The sequence below is a fragment of the Oncorhynchus mykiss genome, chromosome 30 (genome assembly GCF_013265735.2).
Source record: "Oncorhynchus mykiss isolate Arlee chromosome 30, USDA_OmykA_1.1, whole genome shotgun sequence".
NCBI classification, from domain to species: domain Eukaryota; kingdom Metazoa; phylum Chordata; class Actinopteri; order Salmoniformes; family Salmonidae; genus Oncorhynchus; species Oncorhynchus mykiss.
The window spans coordinates 18,849,741-18,869,212 of NC_050570.1; the positions used below are offsets into that span (position 1 = coordinate 18,849,741).

Here is a 19,472-nt window from a genome sequence, read left to right on the forward strand (position 1 = left end):
TATAGACAGGATATAATCCATGTAATTCGTTTTATTTCAATCAGGACAAATTGGCTTCATTACTTTTCTGACATAGAACTGAGAGACAAATATAATGCTCCCAGTAAAGATTGTAGTGTTATATCAGAAGACAAAACTTAACAAGAGCCAAACAACACTGACCGGTATAGACAAATATTTGATACTGTAGGCCTATTGGATTATAGGAAAAATATGCATGGTGTGAATAATGTGACATTTACATGGCGATTTACAGTCTTAATTTGTTAGTGTGTGGTTTGGATGAAACGATCCAGGAAGGAGGAATCGATAAGGCATTCATCTTCTGAGAGTCTGAGCTGACAGCGAGCTCGGGAGACACCCAGGCACGCAGCCCAGGGTAGGAGGCGGCCAGACGGAGGGAAACACAGCCCATGTCGGTCTATTAGAGACATTAGCTTTGTTTACACGTTGTGCTAACATGGGAGTTTCATGATCTGATCAATATGATCCGATCAAGGTTTGTCGTGTTTACACATTGTATTAAATGTGACCAGATTCCCTGTATGCAAATTATTTGACAGATATTTTTTCTAAATAATATGAATGCATTTATTTTAAGACAAAGGTTCGAACTGTCAACAACACTAGAGGATGGTATAATGATTATTTCAATTGTTTGATCATCCAGATCTGTTTACACTTGATTGATATCAAGACAATGCATGCCTGACTACAATGTGTATTTTAATCATCTACACCAGTCTAAAAATGTGGGCAAGATCATGACAAAGGGTGCATGTTAGCACCAGGTATAAATGGGACTACAGACAGATTCTCTGGGAGAATTTGACCCAACGGCATCCGGCACCCATCCGACATGCTTTGAACTGTAATTCACATAAGCGACAGCACTTAACTGGCCCTAGTCGGGCCAATTTTAATCAAGCTTTAGGGCAGTAGTAGGGAGTTGAGGGAGTGTTCCCAATTTGTTGCGAGGCCAGTGTTGTAGTCGTTTTTTTCACCTGCAGATGGAATAGCTGCCAGGAGAGGTCACTGTTGATGCGCCAACCTCTTCTCCAACTTCAGTTTCAGCTCTGCAGATATGGCTGAAAGGTAGACAAGAGAGTCAAGAAACCAGCATTTAGGGGTTTAAGTTCCCTGAGCAATTACTTCTTATAATCATATTGTAGATGGTTGGAACTGTTCTAAATAAAAAGACAGAACCAAAACGGTTGACCTACTCTGAGCCACAACGTCTAGTGGGACAGAATTTACAGCGAGGCGTCTCAACCTGGCGTCAGGGGTATCTGTAGAGGTGCTGGGGGAGGTACGAGGTGTCGGAACAGGGGGCATCAGTGGTGGCTTCAGGGTCTTCCTCTCAGCTTCTACAACACAAGGGATAATGTTTTCATTGATTGATCAATTCCAAAAGGGAAGATTTAGTGTCACACAAGCAGCTACCCAAAAAAGAAACAAAAAACAATGAAACAAAGTACCATAATACGGGGGGTTCCACGAAACGAGTCCCTTTGATATTTTAAGTCGAAATTGTGCACAAACATTGTATATAGTGTTGTACCGAAAGGTTGCTGGATCAAATCCCTGAGCTGACAAGGTAAAAATCTGTCGTGCCTGCCCCTGAGCAAGGCAGTTAACCCACTGTTCCCGATGACGTGGATGTCGATTATGGCAGCCCCCCCCCCCCCCCCCCCCCCCCCCCCCCCCCCCCCCCCCTTGATCCAGAGGGGTTGGGTTAAATGCGGAAGACACATTTCAGTTGAATGCATTCAGTTGTACAACTGACTAGGTATCCCCCTTTCCCTTTTATATGTTTTCCTCGTCTTTCATTTGCTGTTTTTCAGCTTTATTGCCCTCTACTTGAGAGTATAGGTTCCTTATGCTAACACCACATTCCCTGTGTACGTGTGGTTTGTTCTAGTAGAAATACATCTATAACGTTCTGTTCTATCCTGTATTTCCATATGATATTACATCTAGTGGCCCTTTTGGGTACTTTAGATTACATCAGGTGTTTGCAATTACCTCTGGCTTGCTGTATGGCTTTATCTGTTCCCCTATTGTTTGTGGAGATATGCTCTGATGAAGGTCGACTAACCGTAAGCTCAGCTATAAGTGGCTGAGTCATTGTTACTCCAAAAGTTCATGAAATGCCTTTCAGTTTGTTATTGACCGAGGTTGTTAGAGTAGTCGGGGAGAGTGGAAACATTATCTACATGATTCAGCATCCCTACGACAAGGGAAATATAGTATTCTTTCTAACAAAGATACATTACATGACCAAAAGTATGTGGCATCCGGCCAAACCCAGATTTATCCGCTGAACTGCCAGATGGTGAAGCGGGATTCATCACTCCAGAGAACGTATTTCCACTGCTCCAGTGGAAATTAGCTTTACACCAGTCCAGCCAACGCTTGGCATGGTGTATGGGGATCTTAGGCTTGTGTGTGGCTGCTCGGCCATGGAAACCCATTTCATGAAACTCCCGACGAACAGTTATTGTGCTGACGTTGCTTCCAGAGGCAGTTTGGAACTCAGTAGTGAGTGTTGCAACCGAGAACAGACCATTTTTACGCGTTACGTGCTTCAGCACCTGGCAGTCACATTCTGTGAGCTTGTGTGGCCTACCACTTTGTGGCTGAGCTGTTGTTACTCCAAGACGTTTCCACTTCACAATAACAGCACTTACAGTAAACCGGGGCAGCTCTAGCAGGGCAGAAATTTGACAAACTGACTTGTTGGAAAGGTGTCATCCTATGACGGTGCCATGTTGAAAGTCACTGAGCTCTTCAGTGAGGCCATTCTACTGCCAATGTTTGTCTATGGAGAGTGCATGGCTGTGTGCTCAATTTTATACACCTGTCAGCAACGGGTGTGGCTGAAATAGCCAAATCCACTCATTTGAAAGGGTGTCCACATACTTTTGCATCCATAGGGTATCTACATACAGTGGGGAGAACAAGTATTTGATACACTGCCGATTTTGCAGGTTTTCCTACTTACAAAGCATGTAGAGGTCTGTATTTTTTTTAATCATAGGTACACTTCAACTGTGAGAGACGGAATCTAAAACAAAAATCCAGAAAATCGCATTGTAGAAAATCGGTTTGACACTTCAATTTGCTCGACATTCCATTTCCTCAACTCCCCCCCCCCCATGGCAAATATTTGGAATATATTAGCCCACACAGCTACAAGGATGCACTTTCATGCTAGGTTTAGGACCTCATATTGTAGGTTATAGAAACCCAATCTAAAGTACAGAACAATCTTAAAATGATATACTTTTGTTTTGATACAAGCATCAAAAAATCTTTGTGAAAATTTGTGAAAATCCGTTTATTGGATCTAACTTGCTTACCACATTTTCCATGTGGTTTCTTCCTTCACAGACTCCATGAAATGATGACCTCTTCCTAAATATTTGGTCAAATTATAAAATGCATGGTTTCCAAGAAAAAAAAGGAACCCTTTGGCTCAACTCACCCCAATCTCTCCTAAAGTACCAGTAGTCTTAAGATAGTGGGACTCACTTGGCAGACGGAAAGGTGTGGGAGGAGGCTGAAGGGGGTGAGCAGCCTGCACTGCAGTGCCTTCTTCCTTTTCTTGCTCTAGAAAAGCACACAAACAGGAATAGCAACAGAGGGTGAGGAATGAAGTCATACCTGAAGTGTGTTGGAAGATGGAGCGCAGGGGGGACAGAGGAATGAAGTCATACCTGAAGTGTGTTGGAAGATGGAGCGCAGGGGGGACAGAGGAATGATAGTACTCACGGGTGTCATTGAGGTAAAGGATCTCCCCTCTATCTGACTCAGACTCTGGAGTTGGCACGCGCTCTCTTGGACCTGGGATTAAAACACAATATTCCTTTTATGTCCTCTTTCCATTACAACTCATTGAATCTGGTCATTATTAAGGCAAAACATTGATCATTTGAAGCTTGAGAAAGAAGTTGCCAAGTAGATCTAGGATCAGATCCTTTCCCATGGTCTTACATCATATAGTCTAACACCACACAAATTAACTACCGGTCTTGTCTACCTGTCCAAAAATGTGTGTTAGCGGCCAATTCCTTATTTTAATGAGAGCTATAGTTGTAAAGTTGGTTAGAGATGATACTCTTGATGTAAAGCCAACATGGTGCCATTGTAAAGGTGTGTGTGATTGTTAACAGGGTCAAGGAGGTCCCAGTAAGGGAGGTCTGTATACCTGGTTTGGGAGGGAGGGCAGGGACTGGCACAGGGGGCATGGGAGTACTGGGGGCGCACCGCAGACTCTTCTCTCCACTCTCCTCATTTGCCTGAACAAACGCTGCATAGACAGCGGGTATTAATGTTATGACCAACACGACTGATAAGCCAGAGCCATATTTAACTTAAGATGGACAATTAACAGAAACACAGGGAAAAACTGAGAATTAGAGAGCGAGAGCGAGAGAATAAATGGTAGTAAATGGGGTGTGTGTGCTCTTTCTTACTGATGCTCTCTTCGTAGGGTCCTTCCATAATGAAGGGTGTCAGAGCTCCATTAGTCTTCTCCACAAGACAGTTGATGACACCATGCAGTGTGGCACAGGGGATCTACAGGCAGAACCCATATCATTAACAAACTGCATACACCACAGCTGAAAACAGCCTGTCAATATGGCTGCATTCAGACAGGCAGCTCAAATCGGATCTTTTTTTTCACTAATTGGTATTTTGTCCAATAAGATCAGCTCTGAAAAAGATCTGCTGTGAAAATATCTGATGTGATTAGTCAAAAGACCAATTAGTAGAAAAAATATCAGAATTGGCCGGTATCAGAATCAGTCTGCCTGTGTGAGTGCAGCCTATGCCTGAAAACAGACCGAGTCAACATGACTCATTTAGAGAAACATTTAGTACACACTGTACCAGCAATCAATCAGAGTTAAAATCTCAGAGATCGCCTACAGCAGAACTAAGGCCTTGTCCCGCTCATCACTTCAGAAAGGACCAATAAAGGTAAGATGTATTATCATACTGATTGAGTTGTCCGTAAATCAGGAGAAAACGGGGGCAGGCAAAGACAATCTGTTATGGTTTATTGTCCTGTGAGTACCTGTGGAATATTTCATCAGTCTCCCTTATCACGCCCTCCTTTTGGGTTAACCTGAGGTTCAATGCCTCTCTAGGGTCACAACGAGAATTCACTTTCATAAGTTTAGATTGAGGAAAAGTGCAACATTGTTATTTGCCATGAAGAAAATAACTTTCTTTAAATGTAATATTTTGCATTAAAGTATTGTGTGTGGCAGTTGACAAGCATGTGTATTCAGGAAGGAGGAAGCAGGAATCCATTTGAAATACTCACTGGAGTCTCTACATCGAATGTGTATCCTCCGTCATGTTTCCTATCCACGCGATAGTGTCTGAATACAGACCTGACCGAAGAGAGATACGTTATCAAGGAGTGGCACATTAATGAATTATAAGTAATAATCAAATGATCATGTGACATGCATTTTCTTTGACTGTACTGCAGATATCATTGTCGGGAATTGAGGGGGAAGGGGGGGGGGGGAGCATACCCATTGAGGTCCTGTCGAGTGGTGACAGCCAATGAGACTCCGTCCCTGCTGGGCCGCAAGAGCAGGTTCCCACGGTCAGAGTGTCTTTCCAACATAATCTCTGCCTCGATACGAGACACTGGCTGGTAACACCTGCACACAGACCATCCACATATAACACATCTGAACAGAGGAAATCAAAGCCTATACAGAGTTAGGCAAAATCCATTAGTTTAGTGTATGCTTACTCAGGCATGTCCTCAACGAGACTGAGGTTGGAGCTGGATGCTGCAGCAAGGGTACGGGACAGGTTGTTCCGTCTCTCCCGCTCTGTCTCCACTGTCTCCCTCATCATGTGGATCTGGCCAGGCAGCAGGTTGAGTGAGCTGGGCACTGACAGCTGGAGGGAGAGACACACAGGGACTGTTTAATACTGTAATTTCTGAGACAATATTGGCTGAGCTATGTTGTCTAATCCTATCAAATTCCCCACATATATAATTATACAATGCCAATAAACACTGACATTATACTGTCTGTGAATGCAGAGAGATACAAAAAGAACTAAGAGGAAGAGAGAGGAGGAAGGAGAGAGAGAGGAGGAAGGAGAGAGAGATGAGGAAGGAGAGAGGAGGAGAGAGAGGAAGGAGAAAGAGATGAGGAGAGATGAGGAGAGAGAGGAGGAAGGAGAAAGAGATGAGAAAGGAGGAGGAATGAGCGAGGAGGAAAGAGAGGGAGAAGGAGAGAGAGAGGGGAGGAGGAAAGAGAGAGCAAGGAGGAAAGAGAGAGAGATGAGGAAGGAGAGAGGAGGAGGAAGGAGAGAGAGATGAGGAAGGAGAGAGGAGGAGGAAGGAGAGAGAGAGGAGGAAGGAGAGAGAGATGAGGAGGAAGGAGAGAGAGAGGAGGAAGGAGAGAGGAGGAGGAAGGAGAGAGAGATGAAGAAGGAGAGAGAGATGAGGAAGGAGAGAGGAGGAGGAAGGAGAGAGAGATGAGGAAGGAGAGAGGAGGAGGAAGGAGAGAGAGATGAGGAAGGAGAGAGGAGGAGGAAGGAGAGAGAGAGGAGGAAGGAGAGAGAGATGAGGAAGGAGAGAGGAGGAGGAAGGAGAGAGAGATGAGGAAGGAGAGAGGAGGAGGAAGGAGAGAGAGATGAGGAAGGAGAGAGAGATGAGGAAGGAGAGAGAGATGAGGAAGGAGAGAGGAGGAGGGAGAGAGAGAGGAGGAAGGAGAGAGGAGGAGGAAGGAGAGAGAGATGAGGAAGGAGAGAGGAGGAGAGAGAGGAAGGAGAAAGAGATGAGAAGAGATGAGGAGAGAGAGAGGAGGAAGGAGAAAGAGATGAGAAAGGAGAGAGGAGGAGGAAGGAGAGAGAGATGAGGAAGGAGAGAGAGATGAGGAAGGAGAGAGAGATGAGGAAGGAGAGAGAGATGAGGAAGGAGAGAGAGATGAGGAAGGAGAGAGAGATGAGGAAGGAGAGAGAGAGATGAGGAAGGAGAGAGGAGGAGAGAGAGGAAGGAGAAAGAGATGAGGAGAGATGAGGAGAGAGAGGAGGAAGGAGAAAGAGATGAGAAAGGAGGAGGAATGAGCGAGGAGGAAAGAGAGGGAGAAGGAGAGAGAGAGGGGAGGAGGAAAGAGAGAGGGGAGGAGGAAAGAGAGAGCAAGGAGGAAAGAGAGAGCGAGGAGGAAAGAGAGAGCGAGGAGGAAAGAGAGAGCGAGGAGGAAAGAGAGAGCGAGGAGGAAAGAGAGAGCGAGGAGGAAAGAGAGAGCGAGGAGGAAAGAGAGAGCGAGGAGGAAAGAGAGAGCGAGGAGGAAAGAGAGAGCGAGGAGGAAAGAGAGAGCGAGGAGGAAAGAGAGAGCGAGGAGGAAAGAGAGAGCGAGGAGGAAAGAGAGAGCGAGGAGGAAAGAGAGAGCGAGGAGGAAAGAGAGAGCGAGGAGGAAAGAGAGAACGAGGAGGAAAGAGAGAGCGAGGAGGAAAGAGAGAGCGAGGGGGAAAGAGAGAGCGAGGAGGAAAAGAGAGAGCGAGGAGGAAAGAGAGAGCAGGGAGGAAAGAGAGAGCGAGAGAGGAGAGAGAGAGGAGGAGGGAGAAAGAGGAGGAAGGAGAAAGAGGAAAGAGAGAGGAAGGAGAGAGGGGAGGAAAGAGAGAGCGAGGAGGAAAGAGAGAGCGAGGAGGAAGGAGAGAGCGAGGAGGAAGGAGAGAGCGAGGAGGAAGGAGAGAGCGAGGAAGAAGGAGAGAGGAGGAGAGAGAGGAAGGAGAAAGAGATGAGGAGAGATGAGGAGAGAGAGGAGGAAGGAGAAAGAGATGAGAAAGGAGAGAGGAGGAGGAAGGAGAGAGAGATGAGGAAGGAGAGAGAGATGAGGAAGGAGAGAGAGATGAGGAAGGAGAGAGAGATGAGGAAGGAGAGAGAGATGAGGAAGGAGAGAGAGATGAGGAAGGAGAGAGAGATGAGGAAGGAGAGAGGAGGAGGAAGGAGAGAGAGAGGAGGAGGAAGGAGAGAGAGATGAGGAAGGAGAGAGGAGGAGAGAGAGGAAGGAGAAAGAGATGAGGAGAGATGAGGAGAGAGAGGAGGAAGGAGAAAGAGATGAGAAAGGAGGAGGAATGAGCGAGGAGGAAAGAGAGGGAGAAGGAGAGAGAGAGGGGAGGAGGAAAGAGAGAGCAAGGAGGAAAGAGAGAGCGAGGAGGAAAGAGAGAGCGAGGAGGAAAGAGAGCGAGGAGGAAAGAGAGAGCGAGGAGGAAAGAGAGAGCGAGGAGGAAAGAGAGAGCGAGGAGGAAAGAGAGAGCGAGGAGGAAAGAGAGAGCGAGGAGGAAAGAGAGAGCGAGGAGGAAAGAGAGAGCGAGGAGGAAAGAGAGAGCGAGGAGGAAAGAGAGAGCGAGGAGGAAAGAGAGAGCGAGGAGGAAAGAGAGAGCGAGGAGGAAAGAGAGAGCGAGGAGGAAAGAGAGAACGAGGAGGAAAGAGAGAACGAGGAGGAAAGAGAGAGCGAGGAGGAAAGAGAGAGCGAGGAGGAAAGAGAGAGCGAGGAGGAAAGAGAGAGCGAGGAGGAAAGAGAGAGCGAGGAGGAAAGAGAGAGCAGGGAGGAAAGAGAGAGCGAGAGAGAGAGGAGGAGGGAGAAAGAGGAGGAAGGAGAAAGAGGAAAGAGAGAGGAAGGAGAGAGGGGAGGAAAGAGAGAGCGAGGAGGAAAGAGAGAGCGAGGAGGAAAGAGAGAGCGAGGAGGAAGGAGAGAGCGAGGAGGAAGGAGAGAGCGAGGAAGAAAGCGAGAGCGCGAGGAGGAAGGAGAGAGGAGGAGATAGAGAGGAGGAAAAAGAGAGGAGGAGAAAGAGAGGAGAGAGAGAGGAAGAAAGCGAGAGCGCGAGGAGGAAGGAGAGAGGAGGAGATAGAGAGGAGGAGAAAGAGAGGAGGAGAAAGAGAGGAGAGAGAGGAGGAGAGAGATAGGAGGAGAGAGAGAGGAGGAAGGAGAGGAGGAAGGAGAGGAGGAGGAAGGAGAGAGGAGGAGAGAGAGAGGAGGGAGGAGAGAGGGAGGAGAGAGGAGGAGGGAAAGAGGATGAGAGAGAGAGGAGGAGGGAGAGAGGATGAGAGAGAGAGGAGGAGGGAGAGAGGATGAGAGAGAGAGGAGGAGGGAGAGAGGATGAGAGAGAGAGGAGGAGGGAGAGAGGATGAGAGAGAGAGAGGGGAGGAAAGAGAGAGAGGGGAGGAAAGAGAGAGAGGGGAGGAAAGAGAGAGGGAGATGAGGAATAAGAGGGAGATAAGGAAAGAGCGAGGAGGAAAGAGAGAGCGAGAGGAGGAAGGAGAGAGATGAGGAAGGGCAGAGATATGAGGAAGGACAGAGAAGGAGAAAGAGAAGAGGAAGGATAAAGAAGGAGAGAGAGGAGGAAGGCGAGAGAGGAGAGAGAGAGAGGAGGAAGGAGAGAGAGGAGGAAGGAGAGAGAGGAGGAAGGAGAGAGAGGAGGAAGGAGAGAGGGGAGGAAAGAGAGCAAGAAGGAAAGAGAGCAAGGAGGAAGGAAAGAGAGCAAGGAGGAAGGAAAGAGAGCAAGGAGGAAGGAAAGAGAGCAAGGAGGAAGGAGAGAGAGATGAGGAAAGAGAGAGCGCGAGGAGGAAAGAGAGAGAGCGCGAGGAGGAAAGAGAGAGAGCGCGAGGAGGAAAGAGAGAGAGAGCGCGAGGAGGAAAGAGAGGAGGAAGGAAGGAGAGATGAGGAAGGAGAAGAGGAAAGAGGATGAAAAAGAGAGCGCGAGGAGGAAAGAGAGAGCGCGAGGAGGAAAGAGAGAGCGCGAGGAGGAAAGAGAGAGCGCGAGGAGGAAAGAGAGAGCGCGAGGAGGAAGGAGAGATGAGGAAGGAGAAGAGGAAAGAGAGAGCGTGAGGAGGAAAGAGAGGAGGAAGGAAGGAGAGATGAGGAAGGAGAAGAGGAAAGAGAAGATGAAAAAGAGAGAGCGAGGAGGAAGAAGAAAGAGCGAGAGGAGGAAGAGAAATAGAGAGAGGAGGAAGGAGGAAGGAGAGAGAGAGAGAGAGAGAGAGAGGTCACGCTTAAAAAGGTATTATCGTAATCACTGCCAGGAAAAGGAAAAGTCCCTTTGTGATAGCATAATTCGCTTTTGATATCATTGTTTGTTGTTCACCAGGGCAATCAGAGCAGAGATAAAGGTATTATTCTCAGTTTACTGACCAGGTATTAGCAGGAAAAAAGATCATACTGAAAATATGCGGTATGGTTGTGAATGAACTGTATCCTGATTCACTAACCTCAACTACACAATAGATGAAACCTTTCCATAGTTCTCGAGCCTCTAGACTTGGGGCCTGTAGAGAGAGGGAGGGAGGGAGTCAAACCATTAAACACAATAAAGTTGCATAAAGACGATGAAAACGGTCCCCTATGTCCTTACAGTGATTTGGATCTCTTCGTCCTTCATGTACAGGAGGAATCCTGCTGCCTCCAGGTTTCTGTCTCCACTGCAGTCATCTGTCAAGGACATGACGTCACTGAGATCCAGTTTCTCAACATACTATTAAAAACACACACACAAGTAGGTGAAATATTGGATTGTCCCCAACTGCAATACATTCACCACTGTTCTTTTTTCTATTTAATGTACCACTGTCCCATCATAGCCCCCTCCTCTTGCCCATTACATTCAGGTAACTCACATCGTTGTCTTTAGTGTTGTTGAAGAAGAAAAGAGTGTTCCCACACAAGCATGTCCATAGTCTCCGAGATGCCTGGACAGACAGACAGATTTAAGACTTGTTGGCAAAGAGATGGTGAAAGATACCCAAGACAATGACAATTGACAAGAATTTCTGATTCAGATAACCTTTAACTCGTTATCCATAGTTCATGTCATACCGTTGTGTAACAGCTGGACTACTGACATTATAAAGAGTGTTGACAGTAATCATTGGAGCTGACTGAACTGGTTTGCTAGTTCCAATCAGTTACGGAAATCACAGTATGTTTCTTAGTAAGGAAAATGTGCATCATTTGAGCCATCAGTCTATACTCTCTTGACACAAAAATGTAAATTATACATGCACTTGATTTTTCCTACTAGCACTGACTTTGCTGATAACTACTTTTGAGGGGAAATGTACTTGCTACGACTGATGTGTGGTCGTCTCACCTAACTATATTAAGATGAATGCACTAATTGGAAGTGGCTCTGGATAAGAGCGTACGCTATATGGCTCGAAGGTAAATGTAATGGAAGTAGGCAGGTGGCTTTCAGCACAAAGTGACACATTCGATTATTTTTGAGAATTGATCACCCAGTGTAATTTATGCAAATCCTGTTGAACTGACTGACTCATGTCAGTTCGGGGACTAGTAACCGGAAGGTTGCAAGTTCAAACCACCGAGCAGACAAGGTACAAATCTGTCGTTCTGCCCCTGAACAGGCAGTTAACCCACCGTTTCTAGGCCGTCATTGAAAATAAGAATTTGTTCTTAACTGACTTGCCTAGATAAATAAATAAAACATTTAAAAGTCTAGTTCCCATCAAGCCTACCTTTGTGACAGTTTTATCCTGCAACTAAAAAGTACAAACTGGGAAAGATTTGGTGAAGTGTAAATGAAACGGTGGTAAATGACATATTTGTCTTTCAGCTTCTTCTGTTGATAAAACAACCGTATACTATCACGCGATGCCAATGACCCAGAACAGAGCCCCAACACTGTCAACTCATGTCTGCAAAGAGAAGAATAAAGGTTGGTCAATATCTCAATCTAATCTGTCACAACAGCCTGGTCTTATCTTAAAGATGTTCTCCGGTGATTTTTGAACTTTTTCTGTTGAAAAAACTAAATCCGAAGTCTATGTTATGGTGTGGGGTGCATTTTCCTGGCATGGTTTAGGTCCACTTGTAGAATCTATGCCAAGGCGCATTGAAGCTGTTCTGGCAGCTTGTGGCCCAACACCTTTTTAAGACATTACTATTTTGGCAGATACTTGTATGTGCTTGTGATAAAACTTAATCCACAGTTATTTTTTTATAAACTATTTATCCTCTGTGGCTAAATGATGCTCTCTGGTGTATTTTGAACATTGAGAGCGGGCTCCTGTGGTTGGTATTTGTATGTTTTTTGCCTCTTGGACCCCAGCCCAACTCACACAATTGACCAGTCACATTTATTTATTATGCTAATGATTTAAATGTTGTATTTATAAGTTACTCAATCAAGACAGGCCCCCCAGTTCCCCATGTGGGCCCCCTACCTCCTCTCCTCCCCCCCATCTGATGATTAGTAGAGCAGCAGTATATAAATGACTAACCTGTACACCCGCACATTGACTCGGTACAGGTACCCACTGTACATAGCCTCGTTATTGTTATTGTGTTACTTTTTAAAATATATTTATTTTATTTATTTTGTAAATATCTATTTTCTTAAAACTACATTGTTGGTTAAGGGCTTTCTAAGTAAGCATGTCACAGGAAGGTCTATACCGGTTATATTCGGCGCATCTGACGAATAAAATTAGATTCGATTCAGGTTTTTTTTTATTAAAAAATATATACAAAAGTATGTGGACACGCCTTCAAATTAGTGAAATTGGCTATTTCAGCCACACCTGTTGCAGACAGGTGTATAAAATCGAGCACACAGCTATGCAATCTCCATAGACAAACATTGTCAGTAGAATGGCCTCACTGAAAAGCTCAGTGACTTTCAACATGGCACCATCATAAGATGCCACCTTTCCAACAAGTCAGATGAGATATGGCTTTTTCTTTGCAACTCTGCCTCGAAGGCCAGCATCCCGGAGTTGCCTCTACACTGTTGACGTTGAGACTGGTGTTTTGCGGGTACTATTTCATGAAGCTGCCAGTTGAGGACTTGTGAGGTGTCTGTTTCTCAAACTAGACACTGATGTACTTGTCCTCTTGCTCAGTTGTGCACCGGGGCCACCCACTCCTCTTTTTATTGTGGTTAGGGCCAGTTAGCCTTCATTTCTCAGAACAAGAATAGACTGACGAGTTTCAGAAGAAAAAGTCTCTGTTTCTGGGCATGTTGAACCTGTAATCGAACCCACAAATGCTGATGCTCCAGATACTCAACTAGTCTAAAGAAGGCCAGTTGTATTGCTTCTTTAATCAGGACAACAGTTTTCAGCTGTGCTAACATAATTGCAAAAGGGTTTTCTAATGACCACTTAGCCTTTTAAAGTGATAAACTTGGATTAGCCAACACAACGTGGCATTGGAACACAGGATGGTTGCTGATAATGGGCCTCTGTACGCCTATGTAGATATTCCATTAAAAAAATTACCTGTTTCCAGCTACAATAGTAATTTACAACATTAACAATGTCTACACTGTATTTCTGATCAATTTGGTGTTATTTTAATGGGCAAAAAAATGTGCTTTTCTTCCAAAAACAAGGACATTTCTAAGTGACCCCAAGCTTTTGAATGGTAGTGTAAATCAAATCAAATTTTATTGGTCACATTCACATGGTTAGCAGATGTTAATGCGAGTGTAGCGAAATGCTTGTGCTTCTAGTTCTGACCGTGCAGTAATATCTAACAAGAAAACTAACAATTTCACAACTACCTAATACACACAAGTGTAAAGGAATGTAAAGGAATATGTACATATAAATATATGGGTGACCGATGGCCGAACGGCATAGTCAAGCCTTATATACACTGCTCAAAAAAATAAAGGGAACACTTAAACAACACAATGTAACTCCAAGTCAATCACACTTCTGTGAAATCAAACGGTCCACTTAGGAAGCAACACAGATTTACAATAAATTTCACATGCTGTTGTGCAAATGGAATAGACAACAGGTGAAAATTATAGGCAATTAGCAAGACACCCCCAATAAAGGAGTGGTTCTGCAGGTGGGGACCACAGACCACTTCTCAGTTCATATGCTTCCTGGCTGATGTTTTGGTCACTTTTGAATGCTGGCGGTGCTTTCACTCTAGTGGTAGCATGAGACGGAGTCTACAACCCACACAAGTGTCTCAGGTAGTGCAGCTCATCCAGGATGGAACATCAATGCGAGCTGTGGCAAGAAGGTTTGCTGTGTCTGTCAGCGTAGTGTCCAGAGCATGGAGGCGCTACCAGGAGACAGGCCAGTACATAAGGAGACGTGGAGGAGGCCGTAGGAGGGCAACAACCCAGCAGCCGGACCGCTACCTCCGCCTTTGTGCAAGGAGGAGCAGGAGGAGCACTGCCAGAGCCCTGCAAAATGACCTCCAGCAGGCCACAAATGTGCATGTGTCTGCTCAAACGGTCAGAAACAGACTCCATGAGGGTGGTATGAGGGCCCGACGTCCACAGGTGGGGGTTGTGCTTACAGTCCAACACCGTGCAGGAAGTTTTTCATTTGCCAGAGAACACCAAGATTGGTAAATTCGCCACTGGCACCCTGTGCTCTTCACAGATGAAAGCAGGTTCACACTGAGCACATGTGACAGACGTGACAGTCTGGAGACGCCGTGGAGAACGTTCTGCTGCCTGCAACATCCTCCAGCATGACCGGTTTGGCGGTGGGTCAGTCATGGTGTGGGGTGGCATTTCTTTGGGGGGCCGCACAGCTCCATGTGCTCGCCAGAGGTAGCCTGACTGCCATTAGGTACCGAAATGAGATCCTCAGACCCCTTGTGAGATCATATGCTGGTGCGGTTGGCCCTGGGTTCCTCCTAATGCAAGACAATGCTAGACCTCATGTGGCTGGAGTGTGTCAGCAGTTCCTGCAAGAGGAAGGCATTGATGCTATGGACTGGCCCGCCCGTTCCCCAGACCTGAATCCAATTGAGCACATCTGGGACATCATGTCTCGCTCCATCCACCAACGTTGCACCACAGACTGTCCAGATGCTTTAGTCCAGGTCTGGGAGGTGATCCCTCAGGAGACCATCCGCCACCTCATCAGGAGCATGCGCAGGCGTTGTAGGGAGGTCATTCAGGCACGTGGAGGCCACACACACACTACTGAGCCTCATTTTGGCTTGTTTTAAGGACATTACATCAAAGTTGGATCAACCTGTAGTGTGGTTTTCCATTTTCATTTTGAGTGTGACTCCAAATCCAGACCTCTATGGGTTGATAAATTTGATTTCCATTGATCATTTTTGTGTGATTCTGTTGTCAGCACATTCAACTATGTAAAGAAAAAAGTATTTAATAAGAATATTTCATTCATTCAGATCTAGGATGTGTTATTTTAGTGTTCCCTTTATTTTTTTGAGCAGGGTATATTTAATATTTTTTCACTGCAACCGCAAACCACATGAAGACTCAGGAGCTGCTCTCAATGAGTGTATACAGCCTGATGTCGCTCTGCTAATCATCAGGTGGGGAGGTGGGGAGGTAGGAGGCCTACGTGGGTAACTTACCTATACAAAATAAATTATAAACTGCATAATAAATAAACGTGACTGTTCAAATGTGTGAGTCAGGGGCTGGGCCCGCAGACTCGGTCGACCTTTAAGTCTTTGTTGAAGACTCATCTCTTCGGTAGTTCCTATGATTGAGTGTACGGTCGTGGCCAAAAGTTGAGAATGACATGAATGTTAATTTTTACAGAGTCTGCTGCCTCAGTTTGTATGGTGTCAATTTGCATATACTCCAGAATGTTATGAAGAGTGATCAGATGAATTGCAATTAATTGCAAAGTTCCTCTTTATCATGCAAATTAACTGAATCCCCCAAAAACATATCCACTGCATTTCAGCCCTGCCACAAAAGGACCAGCTGACATCATGTCACTGATTCTCTCGTTAACACAGGTGTGAGTGTTGACGAAGACAAGACTGGAGATCACTCTGTCATGCTGATTGAGTTTGAATAACAGACTGGAAGCTTCAAAAGGAGGGTGGTGCTTGGAATCATTGTTCTTCCTCTGTCAACCATTGTTACTTGCAAGGCAACATGTGCCATCATTGCTTTGCACAAAAAGGGCTTCACAGGCAAGCATATTGCTGCTCGTAAGATTGCACCTAAATCATCCATTTATCAGATCATCAAGAACTTCAGGGAGAGTGGTTCAATTGTTGTGAAGAAGGCTTTAGGGCGCCCAAGAAAGTCCAGCAAGCGCCAGGACCGTCTCCTAAACTTGATTCAGCTGCGGATCGGGGCACCACCAGTACAGAGCTTGCTCAGGAATGGCAGCAGGCAGGTGTGAGTGCATCTGCACGCACAGTCAGGCAAAGACTTTTGGAGGATGGCCTGGTGTCAAGAAGGGCAGCAAAGAAGCCACTTCTCTCAAGGAAAAACATCAGGGACAGACTGATATTCTGCAAAAGGTACAGGGATTGGACTGCTGAGGACTGGGGTAAAGTCATTTTCTTTGATAAATCCCCTTTTAGATTGTTTGGGGCATCCGGAAAAAAGACAAGGTGAGCGCTACCATCAGTCCTGTGTCATGCCAACAGTAAAGCATCCTGAGACCATTCATGTGTGGGGTTGCTTCTCAGCCAAGGGATTGGGCTCACTCACAATTTTGCCTAAGAACACAGCCATGAATAAAGAATGGTACCAACACATCCTCTGAGAGCAACATCTCCCAACCATCCAGGAACAGTTTGGTGATGAACAATGCCTTTTCCAGCATGATGGAGCACCTTGCCATAAGGCAAAAGTGATAACTAAGTGGCTCGGGAACAAAACTTTGATATTTTGGGTCCATGACCAGGAAACTCTCCAGACCTTAATCCCATTGAGAACTTGTGGTCAATCCTCAAGAGGCGGGTGGACAAACAAAAACCCACAAATTCTGACAAACTCCAAGCATTGATTATGCAAGAATGGGCTGCCGTCAGTCAGGATGTGGCCCAGAAGTTAATTGACAGAATGCCAGGGTGGATTGCAGAGGTCTTGAAAAAGAAGGGTCAACACTGCAAATATTGACTCTTTGCATCAACTTCATGTAATTGTCAATAAAAGCCTTTGACACTTATGAAATGCTTGTAATTATATGTCAGTATTCCATAGTAACATCTGACAAAAATATCTAAAGACACTGAAGCAGCAAACTTTGTGAAAATTAATATGTGTGTCATCCTCAAAACTTTTGGCCACGACTGTAGTCTGGCCCAGGGGTGTGAAGGTGAATGCAAAGGCACTAGATTAACGAACCACCCTTGTTGTCTCTGCCTGGTCGTTTCCCCTCTCTCCACCGAGATTCTCTGCCTCTCATCCTATTACGGGGGCTGAGTCACTAGCTTACTTGTGCTCTTCCATCCCGTCCCTAGGAGGGGTGCGTCACTTGAGCCACTGATGTGATCTTCCTGTCCGGGTTTGGCATCCCTCTCGGGTTTGTGCCGTGGGGGAGATCTTCGTGGGCTATACTCAGCCTTGTCTCAGGGTAGTAAATTGGTGGTTTGAAGATATCCCTCTAGTTGGTATGGGAGCTGTGCTTTGGCAAAGTTGGTGGGGTTATATCCTGCCTGGTTGGCCCTGTCCGGGGGTATCGTCAGACGGGGTCACAGTGTCTCACGACCCCTCCTGTCTCAGCCGCTAGTATTTATGCTGCAATAGTTTGTGTCGGGGGGCTAGGGTCAGTCTTATGTCTGGAGTATTTCTCCTATCTTATTCGTTGTCCTGTGTGAATTTAAGTATGCTCCCTCTAATTCTCTCTTTCTCTCCCTCCCCTCCCAGAGGACCTGAGCCCTGGGACCATTGCTCAGGACTACCTGCCCTGATGACTCCTTGCTGTCCCCAGTCCACCTGGTCATGCTGCTGCTCCAGTTTCAACTGTTCTGCCTGCTGCTATGGAACCCTGACCTGTTCACCGGACGTGCTACCTTGTCCTGGACCTGCTGTTTTCAACTCTATCTACCGCACCTACTGTCTCTAACTCTGAATGCTCTTCTATGAAAAGCCAAATGACATTTACTCCTGAGGTGCTGACCTGTTGCACCCTCTACAGCCACTGTGATTATTATTATTTGATCCTGCAGGTCATCTATGAATGTTTGAACATCTTTGCCATGTACTGTTATAATCTCAACCCACACAGCCAGAAGAGGACTGGCCACCCCTCATTCTGAGAGTCTGATTCTCTAGGTTTCTTCCTAGGTTCCTGCCTTTCTAGGGAGTTTTTCCTAGCCATCGTGCTTCTACATCTGCATTGCTTGCTGTTTGGGGTTTTAGGCTGGGTTTCTGTATAGCAATTTGTGACATTTTTTAATGATTTTATTATAATTTTTTATACAACCATGCTCTCAATTTTCAAAATACACCAGAGAGCATAATTTAGCCACAGAGGATCAATAGTTTATAAAAATATGTGGATTAAGTTTTATGAAGCACATACAGGTATCTACCAAAATGAAGGAAACACCAACATAAAGTGTCTTAAAAGGGTGTTAAGCCACCACAAGCTGCCAGAACAGCTTCAATCCACTTTTGCAAATATTCTTACAAGTGGACCTAAACCATGCCAGGAAAATGCACCCCACACCATAACATGTACTTTATATTCTTGTTTACTCAGTGTTTCCTTTATTTTGGCAGTTACCGGTATGCCTACAGTCAGAAAGACCGCTGTGTGGGCAGCATGCGCGCCATGATCCGTACACTAGCAAAGTATGCCAGTCCTACCATATGTGGAATATATTTCTATTGTTGGTTGCAGCTGTCAGTTTGTCTTTTGGAGATTTCAAAATACAATACTGTGAAAAATGTAGGTTGAAAAGCACATGCCTAACTGCTGAAAAGAGAAGACTAATCTGCCTGTAGAAACAACAAAAAAATCTTCATCAACCTCCAATTTGAAGCTAACCGCAGCACTGTTTTTCAAAGTAGCTCATCTTGAGATAGTCTATTATCACGATGAGCACATCGACCATCCCTGTGAGTAGCCTATGGCCTCATATTCATCATTAGGCTAGTCACAGTGTGCCAAATCCGGCCCTGCCTATATATCACGGAGTATGAACTAAACGGGTATAGAGCAAACAACGCAATTACCCCAGTGATTTTACCCACACACCGCTACTGACAACAAACATAGACGAAATGTATCTATCACAAAATCCTTATACCGTGTCGTTGAATAATCTCTTCTCCAGGTATCCTTCGTAGTAGCAGTGTGCAAAATGGTTGCTCCGTCGTCTGGCTCGCTTGGGGGTCGCCATCAGTGTCGTGCACGGACGCAGAGTTTACGCACGGGGACAATAGTTCCCTGCTCTCCTGGTTAAGTGATTTGACAACACCTGGGTGGAGTAATGGCTTCAAAAAAAGTGAGAAATTATATATATATTTTCAGTGCGAGAGTTCCTGTCAGATTAAGGTTTGGTTAGTAGTCCAAGGTGAAATTTGGAAAAGCTTTTGTTTTCTGCTCAATTATCATCTGAGATTCCTCTCGACTGGAAACTATTTTAGCTGGTAATTGCACTCTCCGTTGATCTGTAGTAGGCAGGCGACTGCAAGTGACACTCGACTCAAGGCAAGTGTCTGTCTCCAAACACGCCCACAAGAGGCTAAACACTCCTTGGTCT

General features: G+C 45.6%; 1 protein-coding gene across 2 annotated transcripts; it reads right to left on the bottom strand.

Annotated features, from left to right (window-relative positions):
- Positions 1–16: 16 nt before the first annotated feature.
- On the bottom strand, positions 17–19,427 carry LOC110521478 (signal-transducing adaptor protein 2). 2 transcript variants are annotated; one of them, XM_036968474.1, is made up of 13 exons: positions 19,017–19,427; positions 10,661–10,732; positions 10,399–10,518; positions 10,256–10,312; positions 5,780–5,931; positions 5,553–5,684; positions 5,336–5,405; positions 4,479–4,581; positions 4,211–4,312; positions 3,775–3,846; positions 3,535–3,612; positions 1,224–1,367; positions 17–1,088 (listed from the first exon to the last, which is right to left on the bottom strand). In XM_036968474.1, the coding sequence occupies exons 1-13, from the start codon at positions 19,107–19,109 to the stop codon at positions 1,033–1,035; spliced, it is 1,251 nt and encodes a 416-aa protein (XP_036824369.1). In that variant the 5' UTR covers positions 19,110–19,427; the 3' UTR covers positions 17–1,032. The 2 variants fall into 2 exon arrangements, with proteins under 2 accessions (XP_036824369.1, XP_036824370.1); XM_036968475.1 differs by having other exon boundaries at positions 10,399–10,475; positions 19,017–19,057.
- Between the last annotated feature and the right edge of the window lie 45 nt (positions 19,428–19,472).